Source organism: Hesperophylax consimilis, chromosome 14 (genome assembly GCF_061612785.1).
Source record: "Hesperophylax consimilis isolate HC1 chromosome 14, BYU_Hcon_1.0, whole genome shotgun sequence".
NCBI classification, from domain to species: Eukaryota; Metazoa; Arthropoda; class Insecta; order Trichoptera; family Limnephilidae; genus Hesperophylax; species Hesperophylax consimilis.
In genome coordinates, this window is record NC_142849.1 from 18,791,172 (window position 1) to 18,817,867 (window position 26,696).

Consider the following 26,696-nt stretch of genomic DNA (forward strand, 5'->3'; position numbering starts at 1 on the left):
AATGTTTGAAGCTTTATGTACACACAATCTGTGATAGCTGTATTATATCATTTACGGAACGCCTGAATGTTGATGATGACTTTTTTTTGATTGGGGGTTCATTCACTTGTATCATTAAAATAATTATTATCTCCAGAAGAAATATATTCACAGTAGATTAATTATATCAGGGGTATATTTGAGTATACTTATATAGGTATATGTACGCCTGGGGGTCTATACAGACCATTTTGGGAACCTCTGGTCTAAAGCAAAGATTTGTATGGGTTCAGTTATAGTATCCGTTTTGGGGATCGCCATAAATAGAGTTAAGTTATACCTAACAAAACCAAATTATAAAATAATAGTTTAAAAAAATAAAATCAATGTTTCAATAATCTCAATAATAGTCTTCCATAGCATCTAACCTACGTTAGATAGTGAGTCCTCTAAAATTCTTTCATCTTTTCCCAACCCTTTTCAGATTCTAGCTTTTCTAAACTTTAGACGACCTTTCGGCGGCAAAGTTGGCTTTGGACCTTCCCTTTTTCTGCTCCTTTCCCGTTGTCTTCACTTTAACCGGCGCGCTGGACGTGGTCACTGTCTTCATCTTGTTCCTGTTTTCTTCTATCTGCCGAACCCTCTCCTGAAACATACGTCAATATAATTATTAGCAAACCTTACTAGACCAGTACAGGCCTGAGAGCAAGACCGCCAAATTACGAAGTAAGTGGTTTCACTAAGTTGATATCACTGTTTAAATTAGTTTAATCACTCAGTTTATGTATTTAAAATGCTTGCGGTAAAACAACACATAAACCAGCAGTAACATCGAGTATCAACATCAATCGCTGCCATTTGCAGACTGTCGTTGCCCGATGGAATTGACTTGATCACGTGGCACTTTAAAATTCATCGCACGCTCAGATCTGTACTTTAATTGGCGTTGAATTATTGTTAAATGATAAAATATGTATACCTAATACGATTCCTATTATATGAGTACCGAATAATCTAGCTCTGGTATCGTATTATAATATACACTAGTGCAGACCCGTGAAATTCACGGAAGAGTCTGAACTAAAAATTTGACAAGTCAGTTCAAAATTTAAAAAAGGCATATTTAAAATAAACTTCAGTTGTAATATTATATTAAAGGTAGGTACCTTATTGCTTGTTTGAATTATTTACACAATCAGTTCCAATTTAAAAAAATATTCTCTGCTTCAAAGAACATTTGAGTTCATCAAGCCAGTGTTACGCAGGACGTACAGACAGCCGAAATTAGTATTTTTGAAAATATGGTATTATGAGAGTAGAGTCGCCAAGAATTGACAAAACTGGTGACATTAATGATTTGAAAAACTTTTTCATTATTTATACACGAACTTCTATGCATGATTTTGGTATGAAAGATTTCTCAAAACACGGGTTGTTGGTCGCGAAGATAGAAATTTAGATCCCACGGGTTTTTTGGTAACCGGCCTTTCTGGGCGGATCGACGAAATAATGGGATTAGATTGTATTAATTACACAAAGATAACGTGTACAATAAATATTAGATTGTATACATTACACCAAGATGACGTGTACTATAAGGTGACCGGATAAATCGTCACAATGATAATTCATCACATCTTTAAAAAGTTATATAAAGTCATGGAAAGATATGAAACAAAAACTTTACTAACTGGGTTAAGTAGGTTAGGTTAGGTTCAAAAAAAATTTCATCGTTTCTAATGACTTTATATCACTTTTTAAAAGTGTGTTGAATTGTCACTGTGTTGAGTTATTATGGAACCGTTCTATAAATATTAGACTGTATACATTACACCAAGATGACATTTTTGACATATTTCAAAATATCTTTATTTATTTTGAATACGCCACAAGAGTCCCAATTGCTCATAGTTAGAGTTTTAATTTTGTGGTATTTTTTTAGGATTGATAAAAATATGAAGAAGAAGAAGGAAGTTGGGAGGGCTTGGAATAGTAAGGGAGTGTAATTGATGGAAATCTTTAATACGTAGATGTTTTAGAAAAAAAAATAATTAGTAATTTCTTACCAATTTTTCTAGACGTTAAATGCCTATTAATTATACGCTTTTTACATCAGTTAAACGTAGGTGTAGTAAAATAATTTTAGAAGAAACGTTTGAATATATTTGTGTTCACCGATGATATCGAGAGTTACAAAAAAGTTTTCGAACTCGCTTGGAAAACCCACTCCCCTTACTACGCACCCAAAGATGCTGGGTGCGTAGCTTCATTCTTAAGCTTCATCAAAATCAAAATTATTATTAAATAAAATATAAAAATTATCAATTCAGTGTAGCACTATACAAGTAAGGATCTCTTTTAAATGATTAACCTGCACTAATTTTTAAACTATAAATTTGAACCGTCCAAATTTCCTATTCGCATCTACAAACATGGAGTATATGTGACACAATAATTATGTCGGATATGAAATGTATTCGTCAGACAAAAAACCTTATTCTCAACTTTCACGGCTACTAAAGATGAAAACTAAACAATGTCAGGCAGTTCTAATAGCTGGCAAGTTTGTATGAATGGGTGGCGAAATAATGAGAAACAGTTTCAATAGCCATGAGAATTAATCCCAAATCTCCAGAGCTGTCATTAGTTATTAGTTGTTCTCACGGACTTTAACTAGAACTTTACCAGTAATAGGAGTAGTCAGTAGGCAATAGGCAGAGACAGACTCTCCCAGTGGTTTAAGAATATCCATATATCCCGTTAGGTAGATTTACAGACACGGCAAAAGGAAAATTGTTTGGTAAACCTTTGTCCATAAATGTTCAATATTTTGGTAATTTGTTCTATAATCATCACACAACTCTGAATATAAGAATCAGATTTTTTTTCGGTTTTGCAAAGAAACCTTGATTAAACTTTTAAAACCTGTTTTTGGTTAAAAACTCGGTGGTTTAGTAGTTGCGTTTATATCTAATGTTGGTTTTTATGGGCGTGCTCGGATTCCACTCCCTGCAGGTCGAAATAAAGCTAACCGTTTATTTATAATAATGTGAGGCTGTACTGTACAGATAATTCTGCCATTTTTGTTCCTGATTATCTAAGATAGTGTCATTATTATTCTGTTTTCATGTTTTTACATTGATCTCACATAGGAGGCCCTGAGGAAAATAATTTCCCTGCAGGGTATATGACAATTTTGGGGATTCTGTGTGAAGGTTTTTTTTATGGAAAGGAAGCAGAGGAAGTTCTGGGAAGGAAACAGGTATTAGGGATGGGTAGGAATCTAGGGATAATTGTGTTCAGGAGTAGCGGATGTTTGATCTATCCTTCCCGCTGCAGCGCAAGACGATGGGTCAAGAGATATCAGTTGGACAGGTCAAAGGGTCTTCCCAAACCAACCTTTCCCGATGAACCCGGGCACCCCTGCTAAGTCACCAAAATTAGCGAACCACTTGAAGTGACATATAGCAGAGTTGTTGGTTATCCAATAAATGGTTCCTTGGACGGCGGTACCTAAACCCGCCTCCCAAATTGTAAAAAGGAATATTAAGAGGCAAACCTGCCAATGGTTTTCCCGGTGGGAAAAAGTATATTGCTCACAAACAAAATTTCTTCGGATATTTATAGACATATTTTACGACATTCGAATGAGAAATCTCTCTGAACTAATATCCATCACTGCCTGCATTTTTTTCTTTTAAATTTGGTAATAGTGTGATAATACGAGTGATTTCAAGTCACTTGAATGTTTGAAAACATTGTACACTTCTTTAGTAAGAAGCCAGGTAGAGCATAATTCACCTATTTGGTCCCCATTGTATAAAACGCATTCTGACAATATTGAAAGAGTACAGCACAAATTTCTAAGATTTATTAACTTTAAACTGAATATTCCAATTCAAAATATTAACTATGTTCTTTTGATGAAACAACTTAACTGAATAACGCTATCAGATAGGCGGATCATCTCTGACTTTGTACTTTTAAATAAAATTATTAATAATTACATTGACAACCCTGAAATTCTCGCCAAAATAAAATTTTACGTACCGACTAGAAACACGAGGCAAAGTGCTACATTTTTCTGTGACAATTTTAAAACCAACTATGAAGCTCATACACCTATAAATAGACTACATCATTTTGGGAATAAATTTGGGAATATTGTAGACATGCTTAAAGATTCCGTATTAGTTATAAAGCGAAATCTTTTTAATTATTTTACTGAGATGTATGAATTCACAACTCCGTAGTGAATACACTTTTGTTTTTATATGTATGTGTTCCTTAATACATATTTAGCTTTCCGTAATCCAGACTATTAATTTTAATTTACCTTAATTTAATCAAAAATCATAATTTATTGTAAACTATGTAACACAACTGTATTACTTGTTAACTACTTTTGTAAAAGCCCATTAGGGCGTAAATAAATAAATAAATAACTTCAGAAGGTGAAATAGCTGTCCCGCGTAATAATAAAGCTCTTAAGAATAAATAAAAATAAAATACTTTTTTTAGTGCTCAAAATTACTACTATCACTATTTCGAAGACCGGTTAAGAGTCACCGAATAATCTAATTGGACGATCGATATTATTATAAGTCGTAGACTGTGTACATTCTAAAACGGGCAATCTTTCTCTGATAAATTGTCCGGTCCGTCTCTGATTCGATACAAAATTGTGTACCGGTGTGGTTTAATATCCCGTTCAGTGAACAAAGTAACTGGTACGTACTGCATAGTACGCGCAGTTAACGACGTCCAAAGTTTTCCTCTCGATTGTCTTCAGGTATAGCATGACGTTGTTGATGTCCACGTTGGTGTTGGTACCCAGTAGTTTCAGGATTGGTGCTGCATCACATTGCATCATTCTGTTGGGAGCAGAACAACATAACATTGATATTCGTATTATATATATAAATTATCGCTCTTTTTAATGTTTTTTTTAACAAGAATAGTCAAAATTATACAGTATTTATTATACAAAACTAAACTGCCTCAGTAACAACCTTTTGATTAATTAAAGATGTCCCCTGACGCGAAAAAGTTATTTCTCTCCATAAATAGTCTGGGCAGCGAGGAATACATATGGTAGTTAGTCAAAGAATTTTCGCACTTAAATAAATCCCGACTTCTAGTATTACATAGTGGAATTCGAAAGCTTGTCACTGCAAGCAATTCCGGATTTTCAAATGCATTATTTCGAATTTTATATAGAAATACTGTATAACAATTAAACGTGTTAAGATAATTTAAAAGAGTTTTGTAGTTCAATAAATTGCTGGAATACCCATTATAAAAATTAGAAAACGTAAGAATTTTTTGTATTCTTTTAACAGCTTGTACATGAATACTGTAATGTGGGTTATATGTATATACGAGAATGTACATTCAAACGCAGCATCACGTTCACTAGTCAAACGCATTGAACATATAGTTTATCATTATTGATCGACGAACCGGTGGATGCAATCTGCTAGCTATAAGTTGTTATAATGGTTTGTCTAGTCTATAGCTAATAATAAAATATATTTTATATTTGTACGGCGCCAAATCGTTTGAGTATTATTATTAAATTTTACTATTTTTACACGATTTCGTCTACATTTTCAAGAGGTTGCAGTTACGTGTTTTAATTTTATTTTATTTTATATTATATAAACAAACAGTACATGATTTACAGAGATGAAACAATATACAGGAATAAGATACTTCATGTTGAGTACCTATGATATGTTTCCTTGTAATGTCTGCTAAATGGTATGTTTATTCCTTAATTACCAGGTGACGTGTGTACTGTGTAGTATATAGGAGTGTGTGTAATGTATGTGTGAGTGTTTGTGTGTGTGTGTCTGTATGTATGCGCATTGAACAGTTTAAATTATTGACATGATGCCACGTTTGAATTTGGGCAGTGAATCCGAAAAAATGTCAATGTTAGAGTTTAGACAAATATTATTTAGAGTATAATTGATTATGATGAAATAAAAATTACGGAGAAAAAAAGTTATGAGTGTCAGAGTTGATATATTTGACTTATATATGAGATGCTTAAGGTGATGTTTTTGGGTTTTTTTTCTGTTTAAATTTAAAATACTATTATTTAGCCAACAGTTAGTAATTGTAGTGTTGGTATATATATGTAGTTTCTATGTCCCTCAACAGATGGCGTTAGGATACAAAGTTTTATGTAGTTTTAAGTTTTCTCCATAGATGTCAGTGGTAATACCACACGATAGACAGCTGTCGGACTTTTGGGTCTAATACCCGATTAACTAAGACAACCGATGTTAGCCAATCTACGGGCGAGCATCTTCAGTGATTCTCCATCTTCAGTATCTTTATAGAAGAGATCCGAGTCCAGTTAGATATTCATTGCAAATACTTCTATTATTTGAATATTTCATTGAAACGATAATAAACTGACTCGTTATCTCAGAACCAACTTAAGTGTTATTGAAAACTCCCGATTATTTAAGTGCATTGCTAACTAAGAGGAAAATGCCAGAATACCACAATAATTGTCAATGGTCATCAATGTTTTCGTTAAAATGGTTTACCATACGACCATTGTGACTACGTCTTGTGCATTATCGACAAAAAATCAATCACTATATCTGAGAGGATCATTGACTACTTCAAAACGTTCATTTATACTTTGTCTTGGGTACAACTTACTTGAAAAGGCTCAATATGTCTGCCATCGAGTTGTCCAATCTATTCTGCGACTCTACCGCTTGTTCCTTCGCATCTGCCGTGCATTGTTTCTGCTTCCTCAATGCGGTTTTCAAAGTGTCCAACGTCTCTTGCTCCACCGCCTCCCTCTCTCTCTTTTCAGTTCTCATATTCTCTAAATAATCAAAAGAATATATTTTATGCATCCTATTGGTTAGTTTAATACCATCATTACACTGAATTACTTTAATCTTTGATACTGGGCTTTGTGGCATTGTCCGCTGTGACACTTTAATCTGTGACACCGTACTCCGCCATAGTACTCTTTGAAATTACGTGTATATCCATAACGCTGATAGTTCCTTCGTAACTTATCTCCCTTTCTCACAAACCACTCATGCAAGAGAATTTTTTTTTTTTTTTTTATTGAATTTTTTTTTTATACATTACATAAAATATTGAAAAATGTATAAAAAATATTGAAATAAATGTACATAATTAAAAATAAACGAAGGCGAAGCCTGAGTGTGGGTATTATAAGTATTTTTATTTTATTTCTAAGGTTTAAGTGAAGATACAATATTAAATATAAATTTAAGTTATTTTAAAAGAGTTACTGTAGAGATGCAATACAAGAAACTAAATCATGTAACATGTAAAAGTTTTAAAATAACACAAAAAATAAGGTAAATACTAGTTTTTGAAGACATCTTAAAAAGTGAATTAGCAGACAAAGCATTACAAACAATAAAATATATCCGCTGTTTTGTATGTATGTGAAATAATAAAAAATAATGCATACATGGATATAAATGTTACAGATAGCTTTGCTAAAACTTATAAGAAAAAAATATCTAGTTCAGTGTTTTTTAGCCAAGATTTGATGTACTTTTTAAAAGATTGAAGGTTTACACACGTGTCCCTTTTAAAGGTTATACATAAAGAATTATACATTTTTGGAGCAATAAAACTAATATGACTTTGGGCCAACCTGGTTTTGCAGTGAGGCACAGCATATTCACAAGCGCCATGTCGTTGGCTGGCACGATTTGAATTTTTAATAAAGTGGTTTGGTCGCGTATAAATAAATTTAAGACATTGAGCACTACGAATGAGAGATTACAATAAAACTCGCTGAGGCAGGACCATGATTTTAAATATACTGTATGTCCCTAGCAATGAAATGTGTATGTTTATGAATTGAGTCAACTAAAAATGTCTATTTCCATAATCTGTCATTCTCTTTTTTTTATGTTTTTTCCGTATTTTTATAATAGTTTATACTTACTTTTGATTATTTCTACGCTTCACTTTATAGTAATACTTATACTCAAAAATCCTGCTCTTTAATACTGTACAATATTATAGGTAAAATAATTAATGGCAGAAATGCTGAACCTTTGAACACTTCAACTGTAAGTTACTCTTTCTTTTCTACAAAAATAAAAATATGGTCCCCCTTCATCACTCGAGCTACACGGTGATTATAAAGAAGTGGGCAAGGGTGTAAGAAAAGTGTAATAATCGCAACAACTTAATGTTTTGGGTTGCAGAAAAAATATAACGACCAAACTGACAACACACGCTGAATAAACACAAAGGATTTAGTAAATTTATATATTAAGTATTGTTAATTTTTTACTTGCCCAAATTAATCTTCAGTTCTGAAACGTTTGCTGCCAACGCTTCAAGTTCTTGGTTAACCTCGTTCACATAGTTGAATAGTGCATAATTCTCTTCATCTTGCTTTGTGAATTGATTGATCAGTCGCTCTACGTCATTTTCAGCGGCATATTCCTGCAAAATACTTTACTTTAATCTCTTAACGGAGAAATAAATAAAAAAATACATGTTTTTTTAAGCATTGTTACCTGAACCATCTTAAAAATATCCTTGTGCCTTTCCTGAGTCGCAATGTCGTTATCTCTTTGAGCTCTCTTTTTTGCGGCCTCCTTGGCTTCGAGTTCAGCCATCACTCTTTTGGAACCCTTCACAGCCAAGAACTGCTGGAGTTTTGAATCGTGGTCCAGTTGTCGTTGTAGCTCTCCCATTTCCTACATCATTAAAATCAAATGGATTTCAGGAATTATCCATTTCAGAATAAGATTTACTAAAATGGTCTTTTAACATATAAAATCAAAATAAAGTATAATTTAGATATTTGATACACGATACGCATGTAAGCAAACAAGACGAATATACGCAGTTCATCTGAATCGAGACTCGCGAATGACATTGTTTTGGAGAACATCGTGCGTCTAGGAAGTTCTCCGCTTATGGTGCTAGGGGCGCTAGAATTTTGTAAGTTGTAAGGTGTTTTTGACTTTAGCCGTTTTTTTGCATGATTAAATAGTTTATTTATTTTGCCACAGTATTTATCACACCTGTACGTGTTCCACTTGGTCCCCCTGGGCTCTCTCCCGAATCACCTGAAGTTTCCTGCACCACTCCTCCCTCTGGTCATACAACAGGGTAGACTGCTCCACCAGCTCCATCATCATATTCTTACCCCCTGCCAGGCTGTTGAGGGTCTTTGCCCAGACTATGTTGAAGTTAGCCCTGTTTAAATTTGGAAAACATTAAGGACGGGTTGTTTCGGAGAATTTGAACAATTCATCAAATTTCAACGTTCATTTTCGGGTTCTGTGAAAGTCCTATTCAAGTTCTGTTATAATATCATTGTAGGCTAGTTGCTTGACAAAACTGAAATAAAAACAGAACTTGAAAAAATCTTTCACAGAACTTGAAAATGAACGATGAAATTTGATGAATTGTTAAAATTCTCCGAAACAACCCGTCCATTACTGGCATTACTTATTTACTAGTCACTTGAATTTTTGAAAATTGATGAATAGTTCGAATAAATTAAAATAATTTTCTGTCCCTCGTTCTAGAGTAGAAAATACCTTCAGAGCCTTGGTACAATTCCACAGCTAAAAAAGAAAGGACATTTGATTAAAGTGTAGTTATATCTTGACTGATACCATTGCTCCACTGGAAGAATAGCTCTCAACTTTCGTGGTGTACTTTTCACATTTAAAAATGCTGAAAATTTCCATTTTTAATAAAGCCATATTTCATTGAAGTGAAAAAACAGTATTTTAAAAATCATAAAATGAAATCTTCTTGACTTAAAAAAAGAACACACCCATACAGACAATCCTCCAGTACCTCAAAAAGCACTCAAGAGATTAAAGTTATAATACCATCATAATATTATAACCACTGTAGAAATAAAATGAAAGAATGTTAAGGGCGTGTCTATAAACCCGAAATATGGGAAGTTCTTCTTAGTTGCGGTGAAATTGTTTAAGATTCAATTTGGGAGGCGGGTATGGGTAACGCCGCCCCGGGAACCATTATTAAGATAACCAACACCGATTTTTTCGCTACGTTTGGTGACTTAGCAGGGATGTCCGGGTTCATTGTGTGAGGTGTGTTCAGGTATTGGCGGCGGATGCGCCTGCCCCCCAACTGAGTGGTGAGCCGGATCTGGAGAGTCCTGTTTGGGGAAAATCTTTGATCTCTCCAACAGGTCTCTCTCGACCCATCGTCTTGCGTCAGTTACTAAACACACTGAACCCTAGATTAATACCCACCTCTTATACCTATTTCCTTCCCAGAAATTCCTCTGCTTTCCTTAAAAAATACCCAATCACAGTATCCCCAAAGATGAGGAAAATTATTTTTCTCAAGGCCTCCTGTGTGGAGTTAATGTAATAAAATATAAAAAGTTTGGTACACTTCTAGGCATGATCTGTTCTGTGGTTATAATAGTTATTTCCAGGGCTTTTTTTTTAAAAAAAAAGGTGCCGGAACTCACTTCATGTCAAGCTTTTTACTAAATAAAATTATATTCAAATGTCACTCAAATGAAATTTAAAGGAGCTATGCCACGAAGCGAACAAAAAAAGGTTGATTTTTACGATATTTTTTTTTTATTTTAGTCAAGACTAAGCTACAGAAACAATAAAATACATACATTATATTTGAAATATATTGTACAAATAATACTAAATTTAAAATATAATTGTAAATACATATTATGTAATGTATTTATTTATGAACTTGAATAAAAGTTTAGAGTGATTTCCAAAGTTTTTTCCAATTCTCGTCTGATACATCATCTCGATTCCTTTTCTAAGTGTTAGAGTCTAAGGCCGAATGTCTTCCTTTAAGTAACCACCTATCAACATATTTTGAAGGATCGAAAAGTGTCAAGGGTGGTCCCACGAGTTTGATGAACAAGAGTGCCGAAACTGTTTTAGTGTTTAACGAAGCTCTTGTTGGGGTAATAATAAGATTCATTTGCGAAAACCCCCGTTCACATTCACTTGAAGAAATGGGAATAGAATTCAGAGCATATACCAAACGCAAGAGTTTTTCAGAATATGTCTTTTCGAGAATGTATTCGCGAAATCTACGAATCATTTCTCGTTCATCTAGTTGTAGCCTGATCGAAATGTTTCTAATTTCCATCTCTCCAAATGTCAACCGATTATCAATGTCTTCAGGCCAATATTTTTGGTCAAGTACGCGAGCCCAAAGTGCAAACTCGACATCTTTATTATCTAGCAGCCTTTTTTCAATCGACGTTTTCAACGTGGAATAAAATATTTTCGGATCAATAGGAGGATCATTTTTAGAAACTTTTTCGTGAAGTAAAACTCCACGAAAATGCAGATTGCTTATAGCAGCTGCAGCACATTTATAATAGGGTCCAAAATTCTGTTTTCTTTCTTCAAAAACTTGAACGAGTTCATTTATTTTTCGATTTGCAATGTAAAGGTTCACATTGCGATTTTGTAGATCCAAACTAAGTTCCGACAATTCTTGGAGAGCGTCGCACATCAATGCTAGATCCAATAAAAATGCTGTTGATGTTATTTTGTTCTTTAAGCCACTGTAAGTACACTTGTCATTTTTATCTCTTGTAGGGTCATTCATCGCTTCTTCAAAATGACGCACAAGGGATTCATAATTATTCCACACAGCCGAAACTGAACGAAAACTAGATGCCACCCAACGGGTACTTAAAACTCTTCCGATTTTCAGTACCTCAACGCCTAGTGATTCTGCACATAAATGCAACTCTATTATTTTTCGGCGACGCATGGTATAAAACATAAAGTTTATCAATAAATGATTTGAATCTATTGATCCCTGAAATTTTCTTTACAACATCACTTACTGATAATTCTAACCTGTGATTAGCACAATGCCAAACTATAATTGAAGGAAATTTTTCTGTCAGCAATTTTTTCACTCCATTTTTAGAACCTAACATCACAGCAGCGCCGTCGCATGCAACCGAAACTAAATATTTTTTTAAATATTCTTCTGTCATCCCATATAAATCAAGAGATTGGAGTAATGATTCAAATATTCCTTTTGCCGTTACGTCTTTAAGTTCAATCAAATCCAAAAACAAATTAATTGGTGAATTCATTCCAACACTTTCGACACAGCATCGAACATACACAATGAGGGTGGTTTTTTGGCTTATGGTGGTAGACTCATCAATTATCAAAGAAATTATATTTTTCGACTGAACAATTTCTTTGAAAACATTTTTTCTCATTTCATCACATATATGATTTACAATGTTGATACATGCGTTAGTGGAATGGAGAATATGACCCATTTCGATCCCATTTAGTTCTTGGAGATTAATTTCACTTTCAAACATATTGAATGATTGATTTTCCTTAGCTACTTTATATGCAGTTCGAAAAATGTTTGCTGTTATTACTTTTTCGCGAGATAACGATTTTAAAAAAGTATTTTCAATCCGCTTATTTTTGGCTTCAGAAATGATTTTTAACGCTGCTTTGTGTGCAATAGATCCTCTGTGATCGAAAAATTTTTTTCGAAGTGACCCCAATTGTAGCTTCCTCTCTTTCCCAGAATACGTAATTTCATTATTGGCCCATTCTTTGGATATTTTCATTCCCATTGTCGTTTCAGTTCCAAGAGTTCCAACGTTTCTGCAAATTGTGCAGCGAAGTTTCATTTTGTGTACGTTCAACCATTCGTTTTTTGAGCAAAAATCGTTTTTTTGATCTAATGACCAGCAGTCTGGCCAATCGTTTTGAGTTCGACCTTGATCCCCGAGATCAGCTCGAGATGATTCAGGAACATCTACATGTACCGATATTTCCATATCTTCTGTCATCGTTTCTGTTACTGTTTTGAGCTTTTTATTTACGGAATCGGCGCCGCTGCCGGTGGTTGAGAAGTAAAAGGAAATTTTTTTCATATTTAAACTTGGAGTTGCACTAAATAATATATAAAACAACACGTAATCGTAACACAAACTGACTAAACAAACGTAAATAAAAATATACGCAGATGCCGCCATGCGATAAACGTCAAACCATAAATAAATGCGTCAAACTGTCAAAATCATAATACGCAAAGACATACGTATGAAGCTAGTTACATACGCAGGTTTGCTATTTAAACTATACGGTTACTTCACTATTATCATTTTAACGAATTATTATTGTAATTACTTAAGCGCAAATATTTTTTCGTTTAATTAATTTTGAAATAAAACCGTGAAAAAAGGTGCCGGAACGCCGTTCCACCGCGTTAAATGGAAAAAAAAGCACTGGTTATTTCTAATATGTATGTCTAATATAAAGGTAATTGTATTAACCTTTCCTGCAGCAGGTGGTCTATCTCCTGGCGCATCTTAAAGTTGTTGGTGTTGACGGAGTTGAATCGTTTCTTGGCCACCTCAAGGCGGTTTTCAAGCTGCGACACGCGCTGGTGATTATGCACTGCAAGCTCCGTGGCCTGTTTCACTCAATATTGTACTTTCAAATTGCGTTTCTGTTATGATACGTATACATACGCGAGCCAAACTGCCGAAGTGAACCTCAACTTGAATGGCGCGAAACGCCGCTTGCAGTTGCTTCGTTCCTTTCCCGTATTTTTTGCTCGGTTCGCAAATATATACGTACCATTACAAAAGCTGCTGTACTGTTTAATGTGATTAAAATAAGATTAATTATTAGGTATAATAATAAATTTGCAGATTTTTAGTCTTAAAAAGCCATTGTTGAAACCTCGGAGGAATAATGTATATATTTCCTCCAACGTTGGAACTGATTCGTTGAGAATTCAAAATATCTCTTGGATCAAACAAGAAGCGAAAAATTTGAATCCCCTTTGACCTCCAATTCCTTCAACGCCCGAACGACCGGAAACTGCCAAATCAAGTCCTCGCACACTGCTCTCTACTCGACTGAAAATATCGGTTTTATGACTATCCCGTGATATTTCACGAGTCATATAATGAGTTTTTCTAATAAAAAAATAATCTATAGAACCTATTTTGTATTAAAAAATATTTATTTATTTATATGTTGTAATTAAAAATCTACACAAATTTTTCGTATAGTTAAAAAGGGATTAACCAATGATTTGATGGGTATCCTCAAAAACTTTAACTAAAATATAAATGTTTTGCCACGATGTCCGAACACGTGTTCATCAAATACCTCATTTTTGCATTTCGTCCTAATATATCATTAAGACCAACGCAGGTAGTTGAACACGTGTTCTGATAATATTAATAATTTAACAACACTTCATCAGAAAGCGGCATACAGTCCCGTTTTTAACAGGATGTCTATAATTTGAAGAGATTTACAATAATCATCATTACTTATTTTTACCGTATTCTTTTGAATCAAACGCATTCGAAACGTAATTCATTTCGGTCGCTGTTTAAATTAGTTTATGTTTAAATCTCATGTTATCCTAATCGATTTTCACACCAATCTGACACGTTCAAAAACATACCTCTTTTTCTGTCGACTGATTCGATTTCAACGCGAAGATCTCTTTCTCTAATTGTTTGAGAAGAAAATCCATCTCCTCCAACTGGAATCTCTCGGACGCAATCTCCTTGCTAAGATTCTCCTGGTCGACGAGCAGATCAGACATCTCGTTGCTGATACAGAGGTCTCGCTTTAAGTTCGACGCTGACTGAGAAACCTGAGAAGTAACACAGTCAGATGTTGGTTGGTTGGTTGGCTTGGTAGTTAATTGACGAAGAATGGAGTATTTTTTAGTTTAAAAAATAACGATAATGAAGAATTTATTTTTTTTATTTTTAAGTCGAGGAATCATTTTTCTATAACGATTTAAAAATGCCATTTTCGATTTGCCGCCAAAACGAAATTTTCGTTTTTATTCGTGAATTCGGCGGCTATGACGTCATGTCGAGCAACTTTGGTAACGGCCATCTTACCAGCCAGTTACGGTTTCTATATCATAACAACGTTGTGGCAAGTTGTATTATGTTCCAACAGTATTATGTTGTACAGTATTATGGTCCAACGGGGCTCTTATAATACTGCTATGCATATTAGTTTCGATATTATGGCCCAACGGAACTCTTATGTTAGATACTTGTATACATATTGGTTTCAATATTATGGTAAATAGTATGTAAGTTTAAATAATGTGGAACTGATTGTTTTGATAAATAATTGGACTGATATGCAATGAAAACAAAATAGAAAATTGATGGCGTAATTATTGAAAATGTTTCTTATATGAATTAGTTAGAAGTTAAATTAGATTCCGAAATAACCTTTAACAAGCATGCTGTATATAAACAAAAGAAAAATGAGAAAAATCTTTTTTGGGAAGATTTCTCCAAAAAAATTAAACAAGCATAATAAAACAAGTAATTTGATGGACGTTCTGGGTATTGCGATATTTACATTGGGTCTATTTTATAAACAAATGAATAAAACATGTTTTTTTAATTACCTTGAGATCCAAAAGAATTTGATCGTATTCCCTAGTCAAAGATTCTAGCAATTGTCTTTGTTTGCGTATTTTCGGCTTTGAAGCACTGCTCGTATTGGATCTTTCTGTTTCCATCAACCGATACTGAAACATTATTATTAACATTGTATCATTAAATAAACCGCACACATTCATATTAATAACTCATTCATAAGGTACTAAAAATTATAAAAAATCACAAATCCACAGATTCGAAAAATGACAAATTGTTTTAGAAGTAATTTGTTTTGCAGAAATCAAAAACGATTTCGCACAAAATAAGTAAACTTAAGCTTAATAAGTTCACACTTATTTCTTTACGATATATTTTTACTATTTACCTGTCGTTGAAGTCTTGCTAGTTCATCTTCAGCAATTTTGTCTAAATCTGTCTCTTCTCCAGTATTCAACGCCATATTTAAGATCTATGTCGTTTGTTTAAGCCCTTGATTAAATTATATTATACAAAACAATCTTTATTCTGTTCAGTGGTAGAATCAATTGTGCAAACTATTATTTGAATATTTTCCCTTTTTTCATATTATTGCATGCGTTACTAGGGAAACATTGAAGCAATAGATTTCCATGACAACGATTGTTTCTTCAATGTTTTCGTTAAGTTTATTCTCTATGGGGTAAGTCCACACAGGGGGTATAACTCCGATTGAAAATTGGAACCGAAATATTGTGACGTCATATGATCACCAATGAAAAACTCTGAAAGTCTATGGAATAAACTTTCATAGTTTTTCATCGATATATGGTATAATAAGTAGGCTTCGAATGAGAATTGTACTGTCTATATATTGGCATATCTATGGTTTTTTTAGGAACAATTTGTTTCATACAAAAACCAGAAGTTATCGATCTTATTTATCGGTTTATTTATGGGTAAGTCATCCCTATATTTACAATATTGAGTCATCATATCATTTAGGCAATCTGCAGCCCGGAATAACTAAGTGAAACTGCACTTATACGGTCACGTTAGTTTCGAAGTCATGAATAGTGACATCTTTCTCTCATTTTTAACCTGTTTATGAAATAATTTTTAAAAATTATTTTACTTAAACGAAACAAAGTAAGTTAAAACATAATCCGTCTTACAAAATACCTATAATTGTCTTACTAATTAGATTCTTACCTATCCATTCAACGTTGGTGTGGTAAAGCCGGCCCTGAGCCCGGTTTAAGACAGTTTTAACCAAACAAACGCCATAGCGTAATAAGCAGTGGCGGTTCGTGGTCTTTTCAACTGGGGGTTCAGAAATTCAAGATAAGATATATTTTATCAAAATTTACTTACTGTCGTTGTCGCTGTATACTGGAGAAAGCTAAACACAATATTGCATAACTAGCGACTTAGATAAAAGTAACTAAGGAATAATATTGGGTCGTATCTAAGAAAGGTTGCATTTTACTTGTAGATTTACAGATGCCATTAAGCAAACTGTTGGAGAAATGTCCTACGTTTCTATATACAAGAAAATAAAGATCTACAAAAGTTAACAACAACTACTATAGAAAAATACCATAACATAAGAGACTAGTTATGTCAATCACGTGGTCACGTGGCATCACACATTATGCTTCGCGGCGCAACTAAGTATAGTCTTAATTTGGCATAAGCTTGCGATAACACTGTCAAGGCGATTGTGTTGTTTTGATTTCTTATATGAAACATTTTGTGCTGATTCTATAAAGTTGCTCGGATTTTACGGTCGCGTGTTTTCTGCTCATAATGACGCAAGCTGGAGGGATTTAAATATTTTAAGGTTTATTAACACGAATAACTGTTTTCTTTTAAACAAATAAAATTTAGTAGGTTAATAATGAAATAAACAGAAAATAACAAAAAAAATTAACAACTTCACAATTAAATGGACATGAAGACAGTACAAAGTAAACATTTTTTGAAAAATACATATACCAGCAACAAATTCTCTCTTATTGCCTGAACGTCGGCACTTTGAGAAGAAAATCTATTCAAAACTATTCAATTTATTTCGAATAGCGTTCGAGGTTTACAAAATGTCGCCATTGAGTAAACAATATCCATGTTTCAATGCAATGGCTCGGACAAACACAGAAAGTTCATGTGACCCTTCCATATTCCGCAGCGTGTCCTAGTAACGGTGGCGCCGGCATCCCGACGCGCGACGTCGTCCGTTGGACGTAGTCCGTAGTACGTTGTGCCGGCGAAACCACTTGACGCCGGAGAAGCGGGCTTCGTTTTTCCACTGGGGCCAAATAACGTGGAACGATATCTGTAGCTGCAGTGGTGTAAGAGTATCTGGAAACCACTTCTTAATAAATAAACTAATTGCATGACAACGGTATTTGGTCTCTCTTCCACTCTAGGTTGAAATTCTGAAAGTAATAAAATATTTCATTCGCACTTCACATTTTCGGATTTGAACCACAGAGTTCAAGGAGTGAAAATAAAACTTACATTCTACACGGAGTAAAATGAATATTGATAATTTATTAAGAATCTACTCAAATTATTGATAATCCGGTTAATAACGGGATTGCAGGCCATTTCCGGATAAATGTTCAGTAATCCTAAGTCCTAATATATCGGAACACGTACTCATGCACCTGCATTTTCCTTGATAATATATTTATTTATTTGGACATTCACAGTACATTTTACAAGTTATATGGTTCTAAATTAAACTATACATAGGCAATATACTTATTACGTATGTCCTTAAAATGTCTTAAATAAATTCGTCTTGGATGAACATTATAGTTCTTAATTATTTCTTATGATGTAGATGTGGAAAAGAGTTTCTTTAAAATACATAATAAGTAATAGACTATTAAGGCCTCGTAATAAGCGTCCAAAGATGGTTTGAAAGGGAGATATGTAAATACCAATGTGAGAGGGAGCGCGCTAATATTAAGAACCGATAATAATTAAGCGAAAATGGTGAAAATGTTTAATAAAACATGACTCGTTTGAAATAGAGCAAAAAAAACTCTCGAAAAATGCTTTAGTTGCATTTAAAGATACACTGTGTATTTTTTTCATGCCCATAGGATATTAAAAAACAGAACAAAACGTGTTCTTAATAATTTTCGGAGCTTACTTTGCGATTTTTTCCATCGTGGGGATTTCATATAATTACGTTTCGGCATAACAAAAGATATAGAAATACCAATGTTAGAGGGAGCGCGCTAATATTAAAAACCGAAAAAAATAAGCGAAAATGATGAAAATATTTAATAACACGACTCGTTTGAAATAGAGCAAAAACTCTCGAAAAAAGCTTTTGTTGCATTTAATGATACACTGTGTTTTTTTCATTCATATTAAATAACAGAACAAAACTTGTTTTTAATAATTTTCGGAGCTTACTTTGCGATTTTTTTCTATCGTGGGGATTTCATTTAATTATCGTTTCGGCTTAACAAATGTATCTTAAAAAAATTTTTTTTTTTGGAACATAAAAACATAAAGAGTTAACGAGAAACTTGTTATAAATCGGTAGAAATTTGGTAGGCGGGTCTTAATAAAAGTTTTGGAAAGTTAAGTTCAAATAGTTTTCAAATAATTTTTAATAAATTAATTTTATACATTAGAAAATAATCATGAAAATGTCCAGGCTTTGCAATGTTTCGTAGTAGGTTTATGTTATTCGGCGAACGTTTGGTGCGTTATCTGCTGCATTAGTGTTATTGGCTTCTACATGAAAAAAACGTAGAATGCCCTGGACGCCTCATTGGAACATTTAAACCAATGACATGTAACATTTCGGGACTATCTATTTTATTATTTAGCAGATCTATTGTTTCTATTATATAGAAACAATAGATCTCACAATGTACGTCTTTTTGTAAAGATAACATATTATTTATAATTTTGTTGCATTTCTTAAGTAAATGTTTCGAAAATTTATTCTGTATGCTTTCTACTAAATCTATGTGTACCTTGTATGGAGGATTTTATATTTTGGACTCCATATTTAATAACAAAATTCAAAAATATATGGATTTTTATGAACACGTGTTCCAACATTGTTTTATCAGATTCGTATGATGATAAAAGTTTATCAGGAAACCTATCAATTCATTTGTTAAGTCATTTGGCTTGTTTTCCCATTTCTTACCGGATTACTAATGATTTGAAGAGGTTATTAATAAATTAGATATACTCATTTTTCTCCGTGTATATTGGCAGCAAATGTACAAGGATTATAATATAGGTTAAGAACTTTTGTTGTAAATATTTTTTCGTGCATTTAACTTTAAAAAATCAATGATGCATGATGGTTTCCGGATAAACAAACATCATTGCAGAATGAGACTGTATGTAGCTTGTGGGTACATCCACCTGAGGCCGCAAAGTGCCCTCCCCCGAAAAGCAGGGGGAAGCGGAAGTGGCGTAGCACAACCCTTTCTTTGCTACATTCCCCCACTTCCGGAATGCATTTGTCGGGATCCATTCTGTATCGGAGATCTCCTACAATCTTAAAACGGAAACACTCTCAAAACAAACAAACTTTTATGAAGTAACTGAGTTTCGTCAAGAGTAATTCAATTTTTCGACATTTTTATTCGATAGAAATATATATACTTCACTTATGCGAGCATATTATCGTGGTTTTTTAATGCTTGGAGTGGACTGTTACTTTTTGGGTGTAACGACAGAAAGCAAATAGGTATTGGGAACGGGAGTGACAGGATTTTCATTAATAAGAGGCGGTGTGAGAGGTACATAATTATGGGAAATATTATGACAGGATATATCAGAACGTACCTGACAGATTTTAACTGTCAATTCCTGAGCTTGTAAATTTAGTTAAAAATTTAGATGTCATTTAGGTGTGCAGTGTGACATTTTTATATTAAAAACTTTAGCATTGGATATATGCACCTTTCATGAACGGTGTGGTAAAAAGATCGCGGGTTGTAGAGATGAATGAAAAAGGGCAATCTTTTGATATATTATCTTTATTTAAAAATAAGATGCACACGTGACAAAAAATTACCAGAAGGTGAACACGGGAACAATTATGTGGAACACATCACGGCTCTACCCGGCTTCTTGGAATGATTTCCAAATCGGCCGCAATAGCTCATGCGGGACGCGCGTCGCTTCAGTGTGGAAAGCTGATAACTCTTGCCAGACGCCAAAAATTAAATATATTAGCAGTTCATACAAGAAAAAAAAATTATTCTGTCTCATGTCGCCACATATGTAACGCGCTCCGTCTCGTCTTAGCTTCATTGGACATACCTATGAGGCATAGCGCGTACCGCTACGTACGTGCGGTTTCGACATGTCATGTGAGAGAAAAAATAATTGTGTCAAAATGTCACCACACAGCAAAACATAATTTTTTTTCAAATTCCAAATGAGCTCAGGTTGGTATCAAGCTGATACACCCTGTATTTTTACTTTTTTAGTTTGTCATCTAGACAATATTTTATATATAATAACTTGGTACATTTTCAAACGGTTTATTTGTATAATAATGATAATGATAAATTAACAGTTAGATCAATAGGTAAAAATAACCGAACAGTGTAAATATAAATAGTAGTATACGCGTTGTGTAACAACCAGATATAAATAAACAGTTACACTATATATATATGAAACTATTGGTGTGACTGTTTATTTATACCGAAATATAGATGGGTTGTTTCTGAGAAATTCATCAACTTTTAAAGTTTATTTTTAAGTTCTGCGAAGGTTTTATTAAAGATCTGTTATTATTTCACTTTTGTGCAGTAACTGGCCAATAATAATATAATAACAGAACTTAAAAAAGAACCTTCACTGAACTTGAAAATCAACTTTGAAATTTTATGAAATGTTACAATTCTGTGAATCAATCTGTCCTTACAGTGAATTCCAACTAACAATTAGGGTTTCAGTAGGGCAACAATATAAATCATCTGTATCTAATAGAATATATTTGAATTAAGCAGTATAGATGGTATTATTTTTAATTGTTATGGATAGTATATTAAATACTTTGGGTCGTATATATTTTAGGGTTCTGTAACCGTATTTATTGGTACATTTCGGTGCCACCAATCCTTCATTTAAATGAATCTTGTATTATGTTTATGGAAAATTATTTCCCTATCCAATCAGAGAATATAACATTTTGACTCAAAATATTGTACAGTAATATTCCTTTAAAAGGTAAATTACTCAGAGACTTGTGGCTAACTGGTGGTAACTGGCCAATAATAATATAATAACAGAACTTAAAAAAGAACCTTCACTGAACTTGAAAATCAACTTTGAAATTTTATGAAATGTTACAATTCTGTGAATCAATCCGTCCTTACAGTGAATTCCAACTAACAATTAGGGTTTCAGTAGGGCAACAATATAAATCATCTGTATCTAATAGAATATATTTGAATTAAGCAGTATAGATGGTATTATTTTTAATTGTTATGGATAGTATATTAAATACTTTGGGTCGTATATATTTTAGGGTTCTGTAACCGTATTTATTGGTACATTTCGGTGCCACCAATCCTTCATTTAAATGAATCTTGTATTATGTTTATGGAAAATTATTTCCCTATCCAATCAGAGAATATAACATTTTGACTCAAAATATTGTACAGTAATATTCCTTTAAAAGGTAAATTACTCAGAGACTTGATTGTTAATTTAATGTTATTTCTGTGAGCATTGTTACACTGTTGGATCAAAAATTTTGTAATGGAGTTTTGTAATGTGCAAATATAACGTACAAGACTGTCCCCAAGAAGTAATTCTACATCGGACAGTAGATTCAGCCAAAGATAAGTAGAATAATTTGAAAGGACTTATAGCACGAACTATTTTATAAATCCTACCCAAAACGGCCCGTAGACGTTCGCAAAAATTACTAATGTGTACATCCTATTTCATAAAGCATTCAATAGTTAATACACATAATTTTGGACAAAATCAATAGTTCCGCTTGAACATGGCTGTGCAACATTTTGGGATCTGTGGAATTACAGTGAAGGCATTACATTATATCTAACGTGTGGGGATCTTATCAACATAATTTTAGTTTTTTGGCATTTTTATGAGGCCTGTATCATGAGACCGTTGAGTTAAAATAAGACTTCGCTAGACTCAACCAAATATACACAGTTGTTCTTCTTGATAAATCCAAATAATATAACGTTTATAATAAATACGTGCATTGGTAACTTCATAATATTATCTCTAGGTAAACATTGACATTTTCAACATGAAATTGTTACGTGAATAAAAACCGACAAGTGGTGGGGTTTTACGACACTTTACGCGAGGTATCGTCCTGGACTTAGCATCTATACGACAATCCCCTGAAAGGACTTGACGTCTAAATGAAGATATATACGAATATTCAAAAGCATTTTTTCATCCACTTGGAATATTGGATGCTATTTTAGAAGTCACCCTTTTCCCAAAATTACGAGAGCTTTCAAATTTATGTTGGTTACTGCCGTTTTTTCGAAATGCGAAAGTTTTCATCATTTTTATTTTATAAACTAATCGTAATTATTTATCGCACAGGTAGATACATTATTAAAACACTGTGCTTTTACAAATGGAGACTATTTTTATTATTTATTTCGTATCGTTCGCGCGCCCTTATGGAAGACCTCAAATCAAAATCGAAACGTCGATTGAAATGGCTTTAGCCGTGTTTCATTACCAGATCTGAATAGCTAGATATTTTCTGACCTCCCTCTCACTCATCTCCTTTAAATCCAATACCTCCAGCCTCAAAACAAATCTCAAGTGGGGATGTCATATTTCCAGTGGCTCTTGACGGTTGGGAGCCCACCTGTGCCATATTCAAATTAAAAAAAATAAATCTAATGTCACCAATTTACAAAAGACTATTTATTTTTGTATCATAAAAAACATAATAGCAATAAAAACATACATAATATTCATGTTATCATCATATACATAAGAACAGCAATTAAAAAATGTATAATGGCGCAGTAATAAAGAGAAAATAATTACAGTTACATTTAATTATTTTTTTAATGATAAACTAATGTTTAAAAAAAAAGGTTTTATGCATAGCACAAAGGATAACAAATAATTATAAGTAATAAGTAGCCTGAAATATCAATACAAATTGAAAATATCTCCCGTCTATCTCATAACAAATAATTATAAGCAATAATTTGTCGCCTGAAATATCAATACATCTCGAAAATATCTCCCGTGAAAATATCTAAATGAAGATATTATATGTCTCGACGCCATCTATAGAGAAATTTAGCACTTACAAAGTCTTTCCTACAAAAATAAAGTTGCTTGTTTACAGGCGGAAAAAATATAATAAGTAATAATTGTTGGTTGAGGTACTAGTACATATTGAATCATTTGGCGGGTTGAAAATAAGCCGACATAGCTCAGTGGTTTCAGAGCACCTGACCGGACATCAGAAGGCACGGGTTCAATTCCCGTTGGCGGCATTTATTTTTACTCGGGAGATATTTTCAATTTGTATTGATATTTCAGGCGACTAATTATTGCTTATAATTATTTGTTATCGATTATAAAGGGTTTTACAATAAGAGGTGTTATTTTGATATTCAATCGTAAAAGATCAATGGTTTCGTTGCTTGTGTGGCACGTGGCGCCGTCTTGTTAAAATTGAACGTTGTCTAAATTAATACCATCCAATTCCGGCCTTAAAAAATCATTCATTATCTCTCGATAGCGATCCATTCACCGTAACTGTTGCTTCAGCCCCATTTTCGAAAAATTAAGTTCCAATGACTCCGCCGGACCATAAACCGCACCAAACAGTTACACGTTGAAGATATAGAGGCTTTTCAACAATAACTCTTGGGTTAGCCCCAGATGCGACAATTTTTCTTGTTGACGAAGCCACCGAGGTGGAAATAGGCCACATCACTCAAGATGATTTGCATTTGCTTCACTCAAGTGAATTTTAATAATTTCAATGCGTTGTTGAAGCTTGTATCGTTGCTTTTTTATTAATGGCGTAGTTTTTACTTGTCAAATGTCAAAAACTGATAGCTTTAAAAGTAACATCTACCGAAATAGCGGGCTATTCAAAATAACACATCTTATTGGAAAACCCAGTATTTAAGTTAGACATAACCTTATTCACTAGGCGAACTGTATTGAGGCAGAATTTTGATCAAAATTAATTAATACATTGTCTATGGTTTACCAAAACATATAACATATTATGAGTTCCCATAAAACCATTTATTTACTCGTTCAACATAACTCATCGTCCAATAATCTCATGCGAAATTCGTTAAATTTGGATTAGTTCACTGACTATTGGTTATTTGTTGGACGACCTTTATTGAATATCCATTAGATTTTTAATTGATTCAAACCTTTTATGTGCCGTGTTTCGTCGGATAGGTTATTATACTGCCAGGCGTAAAATATCAGCAGTTTTTTTGTCGAAATTCAATTAATGTTTTGGGCTTCGCTAGATTTTCTTTTGACTTATGTCGAGTGATGCGTGTATTTTGGGTATTTTTCTAATATTTAGGTCATTTGTTTTTAAAGAGGTGAGTTAAGATTTTTTTGTTGTAAATTTGTCGTTCGTAGTACTTGAAGTTAGTTAAAGATATCTTCAGTGTTCGTTTTGAAAGGGATGTTAAGAGCAACCAGACAGTAGACACGTAGGACCTAGACAGACCAAAGAAATTGATTATCAGTTCAAGAAAAAAAAAATGATGTATCCACCAAAATAGTTGATCAATTTCCCCAGAAATAGGATTAAATTGTGCAATTCGCGCGCCTGTAACATTATTTTATTCCTTCTATCAATTTGATAATAATTATCACTCTCTTTTACACAAGCAAATACTCTCGAAGTTGAACTACTTTTTTTATTCTGAAAAGCGTAAAGTAACAAAATCAACTTTAACCCCTCAGGCCATTATATTACTTAATAACACTGTCAGAAGGTCGGAGAATTTGTGCGTATTTCTACTTTGAAATAAAATCCATATAAAAAGGAATATTTCTGAACGTATCTGAAAATTAAAAAATGTGATGAAATACTCTTTCAAATTTTATTGTTAGAAATAAACACGTAATTTTTTTTAAATAACGAATTTCAAGGCAAACATGACAATGTTTATAAAATGGCTCACCTTACGTATTTCGTCAAAAACACTCAAATAAAATGGTTGAAAACAACAAAAAAAACACGGTTTTTTAGACAATTTTACTATAAACATTAAAGTTACCTCATTTATTGTTGTTTCGTAATTTGTTCACGAATTACATTCGGAACCTTTTATTTCACAGAGACTTACATTTTATTTAATCTGTGGTTAACTTCCATTAACTTACATTTGAATTTGAATACACAGCTTTGTGTTTTTTTCTTTCTAACAGCGTTTATCTAATAATGACAGTAAAGGAGGAAAAACGATTTCTATAAGATCATACGAACTGTTCCCAAAAGCGAACAAATTGAATCTTCAGCTATTTGCTGTTTGTTCCCAAAACCGAAAAAATTAGCCTGAAGGGTTAACTAACGGATTATGTAATTGTTTTTAAAATTGTTGAATTTATCTTTTACCTTATATGATTTTCATATAAACTTATGGTAAAATTGAAAAAGTTTATCAAACTAACTATTATCAAACCACAAATTCATTTCCATCATGAGACATCGAGAGTTGAAATATAAATAGTTTTCTGCTTGATCTCAAACCAAATATTCGGATCCTCTTTCAATGTTCAATCATATCATACTGTCAAATCGGCGATACAGTATCAGTCAAACCCAGTTATTGTGGATTATCACCAGTAACTTCTTGGAAACTTCCTTTGTATACGGGTACCAAGAAGTGCCCAGTGTTAATCCGACGTCCCTATCAATGTTGCCCAGGGAACGTTCAGGTTTACTAATTACAATATAGGTACTTGAATTTAGCTAGGTCGATAGTCGATACTAAACTTACTACCTAATTACTTCCTATCACTGCCATATACATAATGTAGTTGTACCTACAGGTTCGATAATTTCCCATAAACCAACTACATTCTCAAAATACTTTACACAAATCCTCGTTATGACCAGAAACCAAAAAAAACTTATTCCAAAGCATCACCTCATTACATGATATACAATGCAAATTTAAAATAACCAACCACGAAGCATTATCCCATCAAATTCTAAGAATTCATACCATAAACCAAAACGAATACCTATGATGCAGGTACCCTCATTGGAGCAACTTGATAATCGCGG

The 26,696-nt window shown here is 33.3% G+C and overlaps 1 protein-coding gene across 1 annotated transcript; it reads right to left on the bottom strand.

Annotated features, from left to right (window-relative positions):
- Positions 1 to 554: 554 nt before the first annotated feature.
- Positions 555 to 15,881, bottom strand: LOC149417997 (coiled-coil domain-containing protein 63-like). The gene is given in 11 exon segments (XM_089639879.1): positions 555 to 625; positions 3,913 to 3,952; positions 4,739 to 4,853; positions 6,661 to 6,832; positions 8,304 to 8,454; positions 8,529 to 8,711; positions 9,042 to 9,216; positions 13,319 to 13,442; positions 14,454 to 14,664; positions 15,448 to 15,570; positions 15,807 to 15,881. Coding segments are annotated over 11 exon segments (1,440 nt in total).
- Positions 15,882 to 26,696: the final 10,815 nt, after the last annotated feature.